Here is a 15,328-nt window from a genome sequence, read left to right on the forward strand (position 1 = left end):
TGTTTACTCTAGATATGTAGGGTTAGGAAAGGGGGACATTTGTTAAGTCATCAAATTTTATCTAGGTGGATGACTTGCTTTCGAGACACTATATCCCTAATTTTTTTTTTATTTAAGGGATTATCTGTATGTATTTTTGCTAACTTATGTGCCTTACTTTTGGGAATATCCCAACCCGCTATTTGTATGACTTCCCCGCGGAAATATATGTTAAGTGTTTCATTTCCTTCCCCTCCATTTTCATGTTGATTTTAATCACAAAGAGAATAATAATAATCGTAGATAGGTAATACTTTCACCTGATTGTCTTATCCTTCCGTAATAGGCATAGTTAGGCTATGGATCGCCAGGTGATAGGAAGGAGCCGTGGGAGACCCACTAGGCAACACCCGGAAGCGGGTGGTGATAGGGAGCCGGAGGTCAATCAAAACCAAGGGCAAGAGGGTCTGGCCGGAGATCAAGTGGCCACTGCAATCAACCGTATCACTGATGTCTTAGAGCGCTTGACTGAACACCAAGCCTCTGGACCAATGCACCGCCAAGGAGGCCTAGCTGAAGCGGAGGATCGGGCCTTAGAGAGATTCCTAAAGTTTGGACCTCCCAAATTTTATGGGGGACCTGAACCGGAAGCAGTTGAAGGCTGGTGGGAGAGAATCACGGATATCTTCGCAGCCTTAAACTATGCGGAGGAACGACATGTGACTTTTGCCACATTTCAATTTGAGGGAGCTGCTCGCTCCTGGTGGAATCTGGTAAGGGTTACCTGGGACACGAACCATACTCCAAGGACTTGGGCGAACTTCACAAGAGAGTTCAATGCCAAATTTCTTCCACCTCTCATTCAAGAGAAGAGAGAGGACGACTTCATAAAATGTAAGCAAGGGACGATGAGTGTCGCCGAATATGAGGTCCAATTTACGAAACTGTCCCGCTTTGCTCCTGAATTGATAGCCACGGAGCAAAGGCGTGTCAGAAGGTTCGCGCAGGAGTTGAATGTGGAAATACAGGAAGGTTTAGTTGCCGTGAGGATAGACACTTTCGCAGATGCCGTCGAGAGAGCCCAGAGAGTTGAAGTAGCTAGAGCTCAAGTGAAATCTTTTCAGGCCAAGAAAAGATTTGCTCCTAGCAGTAGTCGGGAGCCGGCATATGGAAATGCTCTACCGGCCAAAGTGGGCAGAGGAACCATTGGAGTGACTAGTCCTGGAGCATCACGAGGCGCACAAGCAAGAGGAACCGGGGCAAGGAATGCAGGGGGACGAAATAATGGAACTAGAGTGGGACCGAATGGAAGGGGACAACCTAGGAACACCTCGTCGGGAGGCTGAGCAATAATTCCCCAAGTGACTTGTGCCTATTGTAAGAAACCTGGTCATACTATAGACGGTTGCTGGAAGAAGCAAGGAAAGTACTTGAGGTGCGAAAGTATTGAGCACCAAATTTCTGGTTGTCCAAAAGTGCAGGAAGGGACTACTCCGAACGCTAGGCCAAACACATCTGGAGAAAGCCGGCCGACAGTTCCTGCCAGAGTGTATGCTATAGATGACCAACCTGTACCTGATTTCTCGAAAGTTGTGGAAGGTACACTTCCGATTTTTCATCGATTAGCTAAAGTGTTAATTGACCCTGGTGCAACCCATTCATTCGTAAATCCATCTTTTATGTCTGGAATAGATGTGAAACCTGTTAGATTACCCTTCGATCTTGAAGTTAGGACACCAATGAGTAATAAGAAGATAATCACTAGTTTAGCCTATAAGAATTGTGAATTCTAAATTGGAGAGCGTAAAATGCTAGTGGATCTAATAAGTCTGGACATAAAAGGGTATGATGTTATCATAGGAATGGATTTCCTAGGCCAGTATCATGCTAAGCTTGATTGCCGAGCGAAAGTGATAGAATTTTGTATACCTGGAGAAGCAACCCTGAGGTTAGATGTTAAGGATAAGTTAGCATCGTCTGCTATGATCTCAGGAATTCGGGCAAGGAAAATGTTGTCTAAAGGAGCGCAAGGTTTCTTAACCTTCTTGATTAATGCTCCCAGTGATCAAGTGAAATTAGAAGATGTACCAGTGGTACGGGAATTTTTGGATGTTTTTCCCGAAGAGCTAAAGACTCTACCGCCGGAAAGAGAAGTGAAATTTAAGATTGATTTGATGCCTGGAACGGCTCCAATTTCTAAGACTCCGTACCGAATGACTCCTGCCGAACTAAAGAAGTTGAAAATTCAACTGCAGGATTTGTTGGAGAAAGGTTTCGTGAAAGAGAGTGACTCACCATGGGGAGCACCCGTTCTTTTTGTCAAGAAAAATGACGGAAGTTTGAGACTATGTATCGACTACCGAGGGTTAAATGAGGTTACAATTAAGAATAAATACCCTCTACCGTTGATTGATAGCTTGTTCGACCAACTGTAAGGATCAGTGGTCTTCTCTAAACTGGATTTAAGGCAAGGGTATTACCAGTTAAAGATTAAGAAGGAGGATATACCCAAGACTGCTTTTAGTACAAGGTATGGATATTTTGAGTTCGCAGTCATGCCTTTCGGATTAACCAACGCACCAGCTGCTTTCATGGACCTAATGCAAAGAGTCTTTAAGAAGTATCTGGACCAGTTTGTAGTGGTTTTCATAGATGATATCTTGATTTACTCCAAAACTCGAGAGGAACATGTTAAGCACTTGGAAGTAGTTTTGCAGATACTAAGAGAACATAAGTTATATGCCAAATTCAGTAAGTGTGAGTTTTGGCTGGATGAGATTTCATTTCTAGGGTATAAAGTTTCCAAAGAGTGGATTGCCGTGGATCCGGCAAAAGTTGAGGCCGTTATGAATTGGAAACAGTCAGAACCTCCAACTGAAGTTAGAGGTTTCTTGGGACTAGCAGGTTATTATAGGCGGTTTATCCAGAATTTCTTGAAGATTGCAGGACCTATGACCGAGCTAACCAAGAAAGGGACTAAGTTTATTTGGACTCCGAAGTGTGAGTCAAGTTTTCAGGAGTTAAAGAAGCGTTTAACATCCGCTCCTGTTTTGGTATTACCTGATGGAGGAGAAGGTTATGTCGTGTATTCCGATGCATCCAGAGAAGGTCTAGGATGTGTCTTAATGCAAATGGGTAAGGTAGTTGCCTATGCTTCTAGGAGATTGAAACCCCACGAACAAAACTGCCCAACTCATACCTAGAACTAACTGCAGTAATTTTCGCCTTAAAGAAATGGAGACACTACTTGTACGGTGTGACTTTTGACGTGTATACGGACCATAAGAGTCTCAAGTATTTGTTCTCCCAAAAGGAACTAAATTTGAGACAAAGGCGATGGGTAGAATTTCTGGAAGACTATGACTGTTCGATTAATTACCACCCAGGAAAAATCAATGTGGTAGCTGACGCTCTAAGTAGAAAGGCCCAAGTAGCAGGGTTAATGGTTAAAGAGTGGGACATGTTAGAAGAAATAATTGGTTGGAACCCTCGCTTGGAGAAATTGAAGGTTTTATTTGGAAACTTATCGTTGAAGTCACTATTACTAGAGCGTATTAAGGAGGCCCAGAAAACGGACCCTATGATTCAGAAGAATTTGGAGAAAATGCAAAAAGGGGAAACCCTAGACTTTAAATTAGGGTCTGAAGGTGTATTGAGATTTCGAGATCGAATTGTGATTCCGGCAGATGAAGAGATAAGGAAAGGAATTTTAGAAGAATCACATCGATCGAAGTATACTATACACCCAGGTGTGACCAAGATATATCATGATGTGAAGGGATTATACTGGTGGGAAGGTTTGAAAAAGGACGTAGCAGAGTTTGTACAGAGATGCTTGATCTGCCAACAAGTAAAAGCTGAACATCAGAAGCCCTCTGGTTTATTGCAACCGTTAGAAATCCCTGAATGAAAATGGGAACATATAACAATGAATTTTGTAACAGGATTGCCTAGAAGCCAAAAAGGATTTGATGCAATTTGGGTAATAGTTGACCGACTCACTAAGTCTGCACATTTCCTACCAGTGAGCATGAGTTTCTCTTTGGAAAAACTGGTCAAGTTGTACACAGAAGAGATCCTAAGATTACATGGTGTTCCTGTAAGTATTGTATCTGACCGATATCCTAGGTTCGTCTCGCGTTTCTGGCAGAAATTTCAAGAGTTTTTGGGGACCAAGTTGAAATTTAGTACTGCGTATCATCCCCAAACTGACGGGCAGTCGAAAAGGATAATTCAAACTTTGGAGGATCTGCTGAGGTCGTGTATATTAGATTTTGGAGGTAAATGGAGTCAATATATGACCTTAGTGGAATTCGCATACAATAACAGTTATCAGACTTCAATTCAGATGGCACCTTATGAAGCGTTGTATGGGAGAAGGTGTCGATCTCCAATTCATTGGGATGAAGTTGGAGAAAAGAAAGTCGTAGATCCAACAGCGATACCTTGGATAGAAGAAGCCCAGGAGAAAGTAAAATTGATTAGAGAAAGGCTTCAAGTTGCCCAGAGTAGACAAAAGAGCTACGCCGACACAAGGAGGAAAGATTTGGAATTCGAAGTAGGAGACAAAGTTCTCCTAAGAGTTAAACCCTTGAAGGGCGGAGTAGTATCTAAGAAAGGTAAGAAACTAAAGCTAAGATATATCGGACCTTTTGAAATTTTGAAACGAGTCGGGAATGTAGCATATCAGCTGAAGCTACCTGCAAGCATGGCCAAGGCTCACGATGTATTTCACGTCTTCATGCTTAGGAAATATTATCCCGACCCAGGTCATGTGTTGCAACTGGAAGGAATTGAGGTGGATGAGACGTTAACGTATGAAGAAGGACCAGTCAAGATTTTGGAAAGGGACGTAAAGGAACTGAGAAATAAGAAAATTCCTCTGGTGAAGATTCTGTGGAGAAATCATAGATTAGAGGAAGCAACTTGGGAATCAGAAGAAGAAATGCAGAAAAAGTATTCCGATTTATTTCTTTCGAAAGTGTGAATTTTGAGGACAAAATTCATTGTAAGGAGGGGAGGATGTGAGAACCCTGAAAATGCATATAGACAAATATCATTTCATATTTCATTTGCATTTCTTAACCTGCAATAAATTATAGTTTTATCCTTCTTTGTTTCACAAAAAGTGCGTAAAAATAATTTTTATGTGCAAACTGACCCGCTTGTATCAAATTATTATTTCCTTTGACCTTATTATACTAAATCAATAAATTTCGAGTTAGACTAACTCTATTTCTTGAGAATAAATAATGAAAAATTCTGATAACTAATTTAATCGCTAAATAATGTTAGGAATTACTAGGAACCTTAATACTAAAATGTAATCGATAAATTTTCGATAAAAATGGTTTAAGTATACTAGGTATACGTAGGACGTAAAAGTTTCGATAATCGAAATCCTTGTGGGATTAGTACATTATTAGGAGTTTAAATCACTCTTAGGGATAATTCGTGAGATTATGCTAGAATCAAGGGCTTAAGTGGTCATTAGAAGGAAAAGTGAAAAGTCTAAAATACCCTTCACAATCCCACAAAATCACCATGCAATCCCAACGCATTCCGGACAACATCATTACCACCTCTCCATTCGGCCAACCCGCACCTTCACCAACCCCACACTCAATCACCTCATGCACTCAACCTCCCTCTCAAAAACCGCGAGCCATTCCCTCTCTCTCCACCCTCCTCATTCCTACATCTCAAACCACCACCGCACTCCACCTTCACCTCGTGTGTATCGATTGAGAAGAGAGAGTGAGCTGCATCCGAGAGCAAGGGAGGAGAAAATCGCGAGCTGCAGAAATTTTTCTGATCTGTCCGCGAGCTGAGGTAATTTCTGAGCTGGATTAAACTAGTTAGAGGTTGATTGAGTTAATTAGGAGCATGCATGTAGAGTTATTCGATCGAATGTTGAACTCAGAAGCTTGAGAAAACCTATTTTGGTGAATAGAAACTTCCGTGGGCTGGAAATTTGATAATGTAGCTATCAGTCCATTAATTCGAAGTAAGCTGAGTCTGTGCTGGTGATTATTTATCTAACCACTAGCTAAAGAAGTCAGTTATGGGTTGCATGTTGATTTTAAAACCCTCGAATAATGTTTTTTTTTGTTAAAAGAAAGAGAAAAGAACCTGAAGTGCGCAAATTTGGTTCGGCCGAGAGTTAAATCGAAAAATGCATATTCTAATTTGTTTATTTATAACCATCTGAGCACAAAAATGGAATTAGCTACGTGAAAACATGATGATTAAGACCATGCATGTCGATTTATGCATCCGGATAATGAATTTGAAGCATGAGGAAAACCTGTCTTGGGAAGAAAAATGACTCGGCCGAAAGTTGATTAAGAAATGTTGGAGTAAACCTGCTTTCTTGTGATAATCCGGAGCTGTAATTATGTTTAGCTAATTAAAGCTTGGATAATTAATATGGTCAGGGCCTTGCATGTGGATTTTAAGCATTCGGATAAGTGATTTAGAAGAAGAAATTCTGATGCGCTTGAGAAATCAGAATTTCCGAGAATTAATTTGATAATGCAGCTTTATTTTTGTTTCCCTGTGACAATCTGAGCTTAATTATGTGTTTAACCAATCAAAAACAAGAAGATTAAGCCATCTAGGAACATGCAGGTTGATTTTAGGCAGCCGGATGAGTGGTTTAGGAAAGAAAATTCTGATGAACGCAAGTCATTAAGACTGCCGAGGGCTTGACTTGAATAATGCAGCTTCATTTGGTATAATTTTGTTGTTTTGAGCTTATAACCATGATTAGCTAGTTAATAACAAGATAAGTAAGCTCCGCATGTAGTTAATTAATTGGTTTAAACCAGAAAAATTAAATGAAACAGAAATCTGATACATGCAGGATCATCCGAGGATAGCTGGAAAATTTCTGGAATTTTGGGGAATTTCTGGAATTTTCCTTGGAGTATAATGGTTTTGAAATGCATGAAAAATGTGTACTTCAAGCTGTAAGTTGTTTAGCTACAAAACACTGGATATTTTGGAAGATTTAAACAAAAATGTTGAAGTGGAGACCTGGAAAATTTTCAAGCAAGTTGAATGAGGTAGTAAAGGAATTTTCCAGATTTCTTGTGGCGAATTTTAGTTCTAAAAATGCTGTTTCGAGCTGTAAAATATCTTATGTTCATTGATTTCACTTTAAACTATATTAAGAGGGTCTTGCATGTGCATTTTGGAGTGACAATTTGATTTTATTATGACTGTAATATTGTGATGAAGTTATCGGTACTGGAATGGATAACTTTGGAACATAACTATTGTGAAATGTTTAATCTGCATTGGTGTACGTGTAATGAGATTATTGGAGGCGATCTTGAGTATGAGGTTGTCGCAAATTTGGTCCTTGGTTTTAAACACCTGTTAGTCAATTTAAACATTTGAAATGTTAGCTTTATTGCTATAAGAATTAATTGTTGGATGCTAAGGGCTAATGATTGATGAAGCCCTTGGCCATTTGAATGATTTTATATAAGCGTTAAAGTGTGATGAAATTAACTGCTAGAATTGCTTGGAGGCCTTATATTTATTTTGATTAAGTTGAAATGTGATATGGGCTTGCCAAAACCAAGTGCTAATGATTGACAAAGCCTTGGTCATTCATTTTATTATTGATCAGAAATGAATTTATTGAAACCTAGGGCTAATGATTGACGAAGCCCTAGTGATTTGCTATTGAAAAGTGATTCTTATTTGTTGGCAAATCTAGGTTATAATGTGACTTCAAAATAGAGTCGAACCTGTGAAAGTCGATTCGACCCTGTGAACTCGAGCAATTTTGATCAAGCTAATCAAAAATATTTTTACGCTAGTATTAATCGATAAACTTCAGTAATTAGTAGTTTGCCCTAAATTTTTGCCAACCGACAACTTTCCCTTAGCTTAAACTAGCCTTGATAGTTATAGAAAATAACTTGTCTAGCTTTTAAAACCCTAAGTCTTGTTTCATTTCCTTTTCTTTCTTTAAGACCAGTCCCTTGCTAGTTTTCTAGAGGAAATTTCCAAAACACGAGATTTTAGCGATTTTAACTAAACGTGCAGAAAACTTGTTCGGCAAGAAACACTATTTCACGTAAATTAGTTCTAGTAACACTTTTACAAGAAAAGTAATATTAAGGAAACTTTACAAAGTATTTTACTAGTTTTAATACTACATGGTTTGTTGACTTATTCCAAGCAAATAAACTAGCTATACTACGAATAATTTTCCTACGTCATCCTAGAACTAGTATAGCCAACTTATAGTTTTAAAATTTGGTATTTTAGGATTTAGCGAGGACGCAGATTTTGATTCCCAGCTTGATCAGTAACTTCACTCTTGGTGAGTGTCCCTGCTTGTTCTATTCCTACTTGGTTAAAGTGCTTTCTTGATTTGAAATGTGATACTTGCAAAACTAGTTTTTGATCCATCGAAATGAGCAGTGTGTACTTTATCGCACTAGCCGTTCGAGTGGTGACTTGCGTGAAACATTTTTTTTCGTGAATTTGAATGTAGTTGCGTTGTTGGGTGAATCTCTCGACTCCTGAATCCAACTACAGTAACGTCATTGGGTGAATCCCTCGACTCGTGAATCCTCAAATTTAAATGTAGTTGCGTCGTTGGGTGAATCCCTCGACTCCTGAATCCAACTGCAGTAACGTCGTTGGGTGAATCCCTCGACTCGTGAATCCTCGAATTAAATGTAGTTGCATCGTTGGGTGAATCCCTCGACTCCTGAATCCAACTGCAGTAACGTCGTTGGGTGAATCCCTCGACCAATTCCTGAGGGTATACTCACGTATACTGCTCCCAATTTCTAAGGGTATATCTCGAGTATACTACTTCCTTAGTTGGCGTTCGGGCCCGGGACAGGGGTAAGAACGGTGACGGGTTAGGAGTAAAAAAAATGAGAGGATCTACATGGACTATAAGTAGTGAGAGTTGACGGAGGGTCAACTACGATGAATGGTGATCAAGCGAGGAAAATGGCTCCTGAGAGCCCCTGTATCCTACTTTGTGCTGTTATCCGCTTTCCTACTTGTTTATCCTAGTCAATATTGATTCTTGCTATTGTTTATTTAGATGCATGTTTTGGGGCACCACTGAGATTTAGCTCACCCCACGTTTATTTGTTTTCCTTAACAGGTTCTGGAAATTGAAAGCTTTGAGACTTACTCATGTTTTCCTTTTGGGGTATACTTGAATACTATGACTACTTTTGTGGGCTGTAATGCGTTAATTTGGATAATGTGCTTTTTATTTTGGATTGCCACTTGAAGCTGGAAAATGTGTAAAACTTAATTTGGATGTTTGGCTTGATTGTTGTATTTTGTTGTATGAATTTTTTTCTTAGTTGGGACGGTACGATTCTATTCCGCAGTTCGTAACGCGTGGGATTTTTTTTTTGGAGCCGTCGATTGGCTACATTAAATTACTACTATCTCGGAAGTTAATGTGGTTCTAGTGACGGCCTTCTTCGGGAGAATTGTTTTGTAATAGATTAGGTTATTCTTCGAAAGGATTTGGGTTAGAATGCTTGCGTGAGTCCTGGCGAGAGTTGGACAGGCGGCCCGCCAACCCTTTAGTTCGCCTTAGGAGGAAGTGGGGTCGTCACATATACATCATTACTTTTAATTGTTTTTCTTGAATTGAGTGGATTAAGATGCTTTAGTACTTTTTTGAGGTAATTATTCCTCTAAATTAGCATGCTAGTTGTTAGATGCATGCTTTAATACTTTCGTGATTGTAATCTCTATCGAGAAGGAGATGCTTTGCTATATGTCCTAAATCATACAATAAATTATAATTAATTGCTTGCTCAATGTGAAGGTCTCATGATGATATTTGTCCTTGTAATCAAATATAAATTCAAGAATTTGACTTGCAAGAACCGAAATTCCACTAGCAATGATTTCTTCAAGTATGCTAATTGTTCAAATCTCACTTATATGACAAGATAATGTGATGGATTGCCCTCATATCAAGATCAAATTCAAACTAAATAACAAATTTTAATATCCCTAAAATGCATGAGCAAATATAAATAGGTCTTTTATTATATTAGGTTAGATGCAAAGTAGTTGATCGTATCTTATAATTATGTTTTATTGCATATTATATTTTTTAACTCAATATGTATCTTATGATTTTTATTTAATATTACATAATAAAATTGTCATACTTCAATTAGAAAATGCCAAATAATAATTATTAACCATCTTTAATTATAGGCACTAAACTCCCACGCGTTGGACGGGCTTTCCCCCTAGTAGTTCTACTAAAGTATAGTTAGATTAAGGCCTTGTGTACAATACCAATCTCTTCATTCACTTGTTAATGTGAATTTAAATGTATGACCTAGAGGAAAAATACCATAACTATATCAGGAAAAGTATTTCTTCACGTAAAGACATAATATGATATACTAGTCTCATGAATAACTCTTCTCGTGCTCTTTAATTAGATTAAACATGCCAAACTTGTCATTAGGATAGTTATATATGGTACCGCTGTGGGAAAGGTCAATACTCTAAGTTATACATATGTAGGCTCTACTTCGATAGATTTCTCTTTATATTATACTCCTCCTATATATTCTTGTCGAAATGAGTTTCAAATTATGAAAGTCCTTTTCTTTGTTCAGTTCGTTAAACAATTTTGGTGTTTATTCAATAACTTCTGGAAACAATCTTGGTGAAGAAGAGAAAAGGAACGAACAAAATCTTGTAATTCTTATCTACTTTGTTTATTATAGGTCCATACCACAATAGTGTCTCAATTAACTATGTTTAGATCGAGATTATTTGAAATATTTATTTAAAATAATTAATGTAACACTTTTTGTGATATGATTTATGTGAGATAGGATAATAGTTAAGAATATTAAAAATAAAGAAGGTTAAGAAACGTGTTTATGATTCAAGTAAAATTATATTTGAAATAATTATTGTATCAAATGCTCAACATAAATTTACTATTCATTTGCTTTCCCCACATAGCAATCCTAAGTTGCATATTTCATTCCTCTTTTTTTTTTATTTTTTTTTATTTTGAAGTTGCACATTTAAAATCTGTGCACACAAGCAATCTGTATGCAATCGAGCCCATAGACTATCTTCAGAAACCACGTATTGGTTCTAATCCCCTCTCTCAAATATTCCAAGATTTCTTCCTGCTGACCGAAAAAAACATTCCAATCATGGCTCTGACACCCAACAAAAATGATCCATCACCTACCTATGTAGAAACCGTTGAAGAAATCATGAAATCCTACAAATCACTCCCGCCTAGACCCTCTATTGAAGAGGTTGAAGCAGCCATGTCTGTTGTCAAAACAGTTAACTATGAAGAGCAAGAAAGACTTGAAGAGATTTCCAAGGAAGTTGCTCCGCAAGATGTTCCACCAGAACTCTTTTCTGTGCTACAAGAAGTGAGGAAATCCAAGGTTTTGTTCAGAAGCCATGAACAGATGAAAGAGGCAGTTCACTTAGTTGAACTCGACAAGATTTTTCAGACATTTGATGAGCTTATTCAGAGGGCTTCTGAGTTAGTTTCTGGGAAGACCTCTCCGGAAAAAGAGCTCAATCTTGGTGGCCCAGATGGTGAAATTGGGATAGAAGTGGTGATCAGCGATGATGAGAGTGTCCGTAGGAATGAAGAGCCAAAGATTGAGGATTCAAAAGGAATGTCCTTGAATGCTTCTTCTGAGCCTCCTTCAATTCCTTCAGGTCATAAGCAAATGCAAATTTCCTTTAGATTCACAAGTAAACTTCTATTTTTTCAAAAAATATTGCTCAATTTAGAAAATTTTGCATTTTAATTTCTTGGTAAGAGATTTTTGAAATAGGAATTGAATTGTTCATGCAGTTGGTTCTTATCATCTCGCTGTCAGTTTTGATCAGTCTTTTTGTTCAAGCATGATGGCTATAAAAGCCGTGCAAGAATTTGCTTCAGTTATTGAGTGAAATGTCAAGTTCCGACAAGTTCACTAGTGTTGACTTCTTTGCCAGCCTTAACGAAGAAACTTGACATGAAGAACATGATGGGATGCAGATTCTTATCATGCATTCTTTTAGGAGCCAAATAGCTAATGGGTTCAAAAGAATTTTTTTCAAAAACCAGATCACGATGAAATCTCTTTAGTTTGATAATTGAATTTCTTTGTTTTTCCTGAAATATTGTTGGATTTACCCCAAAATTATGCATTGTTTCTTGGGAGAAATTTTTTGGAGTCCCAAAAACTATTGAATTGGTCAGTTAACTTGGTTCTTATCATCCCGGAATCTGTCAGCATCATATTTCTTGTCTCCTTGGCTAATAGATGTAGAAACCGTACAAAATTTGAGAAACATGTCAAAAATTTTTATTAATTGCACAAGTCACTTCATTTTGTTCCTTTTCTGTTGCCTGTTTGCAAATCCTGTATTGCCGTCCGGACACCTTTAACTTGAGTGCACACTTTCATCATGTACTTTAGAAAATAGGCATTTCAATGGAGTCAAAATTGGCCTTATTCAATCGTACCTCACTCAAAGATAGAGGCGCAGGGATTAGTTATATGTTTTTGGAGAATTTGGATTTTGTGAAAAGGCTTTAATTTTTTTTTTGGCTTGCAGCTGCAAAGTATGAAGAGTCTAAGCAACTAAGTCTAATGAGAGTGGCTGCCATAATTGAAAGTTCTGCTAAAGCTGAAGCAGAGTTCCTTGATCTTCAGGGTAAATTGATGGACAAGATTGAGTGGCTTCCATTGTCACTTGGAAAATTATCGCATATCATTGAGCTAAATATAGCAGACAATAATCTCATGGTTCTTCCCTCTACTATTGGTAGCCTCAAGTCATTGAGAAAGCTTGATGTCCACTCCAACCAACTATTTAACCTTCCTGATTCATTTGGTGAACTGCTTGGCCTAACTGATCTGGACCTGCATGCAAACAGGTTGAGGTCACTGCCAGCTTCATTTAAGAACTTAAAGGACCTGATCAGTCTTGATTTAAGTTCAAATCGGTTTGCTCATTTGCCAGATGCAATTGGGAATCTGACTTCTTTGAAGAAGCTTAGTGTGCAATTAAACGAGCTTGAAGAGCTTCCTTATACAATTGGATCATGTCTGTTGCTTGTAGAGCTAAGATTAGACTTCAATCAGCTCAAAGCTCTTCCTCTTTCAATCAGTAAGCTCCAGTACTTGGAGATTCTTACTTTGCACTATAATAGAATCAAAGTACTGCCTACCATGGGGAATCTTTTACATCTGAAAGAACTTGATGTCAGCTTCAATGAACTTGAGAGTATACCTGAAAGCCTATGTCACGCAGTTAGCCTGAAAAAATTGAATGTTGGGAAGAATTTTTCAGACCTGCGAGCTTTGCCAAAATCAATTGGAAATCTTGAACTGCTTGAAGAGCTGGATATCAGTGACAATCAAATATTTGTGTTGCCCGATTCTTTCAGATTCCTCGCAAATTTAAAAGTTTTCCACGCTGACCAGACACCTCTAGAATTGCCACCAACGGAAATAGCAAAGCTTGGCGCCGAGGTATTCTTTGTTTAGTCTGTTGCATTTAAGCCCTATTGCCTATTGCATGTTTGATCTTCACTTGTTTACATTATGCTTGATTAGGCCGTTGTCAATTTCATGGCTGAATTTGTTACTACAAGGGATATGAGACCTCAAAGGCCAGTGAAGCAGAGAGGATTTTGTCTCCAGTTCTTTGTCAATTGCTTTCGGGTCGAGACAGCATGAAATCATCAATACAAGAAAGAATTGAAGTGTATTCATTTGCTGATATGTATATAGCCTTCCCCTCAGACATATACACACCACCTTCAGTGCAAGAAAGAATTTATAAGCTTAGTCATTTGCTTATATGTATATAGTCTCCTTCTCACACATATACACACCACCATCAACAGAAATGAAAATTGCAAGTGAATCAATATCTATAGATAGATGCAAGAGGGGTTGGTTGAGTTTGTTCATTGTTGTGTGTATTTGCAAGCTAATGTGCAAAAGTCGAGTTTCTGCTTTCACTTGATTGAAGAGAGGCAAGAAAGAAAGGCCACCTCATTTGTTCCATCATCATAGCATCTGTGGATCCTTAAATGCACTTTTGATTACTAAAATGACGTGTTTCAATCATACAGAACAAGTATTGGCTGCATGAATCTGTCATGCTGAATCAAGATTATTCCATAAACTATCAACCCTTTGTGGCAGATAAATGTTTAAGTATGGGCGTTTTAGCTATTGGAAATCATCAAGAATGTAAGTTGAGCATCAATGCTTACAGAGCTTGGCAGCTGAAGTAGTGCTGGTATTGCTGCTGGGAATATTAACATGTCTCTACATTGATGGGGCGTTGGTATTCGTAGAGGCAAAGAAGGGCAGAAAATTTGGCCTGGTTTCAGCCATTCTTTCAAAAAAATGGTTTTTGGAATCTGCTGTCAGCATTATGGATAGACATTGTTTCCATTTGATGAAATGTTTCATGCTAGTGATATTTCACCAAATCCAACAATTAAGAAATGCAAAGAGTACCAACTGGGGTTGGGCCAAGTGGTAAGCAGCTTGGTTCCGCTTAAGCAGGTCTCGGGTTCGAAACCTGGTGTATGCAACTATCCTTGTTGGGAGACTCACCCACCACAGCCAGGTGTGCGACCCGGGTCGACCAACGGATTAGTCAGGGTAAAGTCCTGGATACCGTGGCAGGCAACCAAAAAAAAAAAAGAAATGCAAAGAGTTGGACTAAACAACATTATCTGAATGGTGAATCTTCTCCTTCCCGGTTAAGGTTTCTTCAAAACAGTTGTCTAAGATAGCAAATCTTAAAAAAAAAATTGATTACATCTAAGGACATGTTTACCTAACTAGTGTTAATCTGCACTTTTTCTTGGAGAAAGACAAGAAATTATAGCATTTGCAAGTATAGTTTACGTTGGGTTCTCATAAAAATTCAAAAAAGTGGAAAGCATAGTTTAGTGCTCATGTTTGATTTTTTTTTTTAATCCAAAAGATTCATGATCCAAATTTGATTTGTGAAAAATATAGAATTTTCCTGCCAAAAATCCTTTAAGTGATTGTGAAGTGATTATTAATAACTTGGGAACCTTTTTCAACTGATTATGAACTGCAAAAAGTTGATACTTGAGCAAATAGATTAATCCATTTATTATTCATATTTCTCTTTTGAGACACTCCATTTAATCTATAAAGAGATTAAAATTTTGATTAACTTATTTAAGAAATGATTAACTTTTTATGCATTGATAGTGTAGTGATTTTTTTAAATAGCAAATTTGAATGTATACCATATTACATGATTTAAATTTCAAATTTGGATTTATGCTACG

The 15,328-nt window shown here is 38.0% G+C and overlaps 1 protein-coding gene across 1 annotated transcript; it reads left to right on the plus strand.

The window, feature by feature from the left end:
• Window positions 1–11,102: 11,102 nt before the first annotated feature.
• On the plus strand, window positions 11,103–13,994 carry LOC113781307 (plant intracellular Ras-group-related LRR protein 5-like). Its single transcript, XM_027327224.1, has 3 exons — window positions 11,103–11,706; window positions 12,595–13,514; window positions 13,599–13,994. The coding sequence occupies exons 1-3, from the start codon at window positions 11,178–11,180 to the stop codon at window positions 13,719–13,721; spliced, it is 1,572 nt and encodes a 523-aa protein (XP_027183025.1). The 5' UTR covers window positions 11,103–11,177; the 3' UTR covers window positions 13,722–13,994.
• The last annotated feature ends 1,334 nt before the right edge of the window (window positions 13,995–15,328 follow it).

This window comes from Coffea eugenioides, chromosome 8 (genome assembly GCF_003713205.1).
Source record: "Coffea eugenioides isolate CCC68of chromosome 8, Ceug_1.0, whole genome shotgun sequence".
Classification (NCBI taxonomy): Eukaryota; Viridiplantae; Streptophyta; class Magnoliopsida; order Gentianales; family Rubiaceae; genus Coffea; species Coffea eugenioides.

Bases quoted from the DNA above. Each gene is read 5' to 3' on its own strand.
- LOC113781307 (XM_027327224.1), top strand. From the start codon at position 11,178: ATGGCTCTGACACCCAACAAAAATGATCCATCACCTACCTATGTAGAA. The intron at 11,707-12,594 runs GTCATAAGCAAA...TTTGGCTTGCAG, and splicing joins GCCTCCTTCAATTCCTTCAG to CTGCAAAGTATGAAGAGTCT. The intron at 13,515-13,598 runs GTATTCTTTGTT...ATGCTTGATTAG, and splicing joins TAGCAAAGCTTGGCGCCGAG to GCCGTTGTCAATTTCATGGC.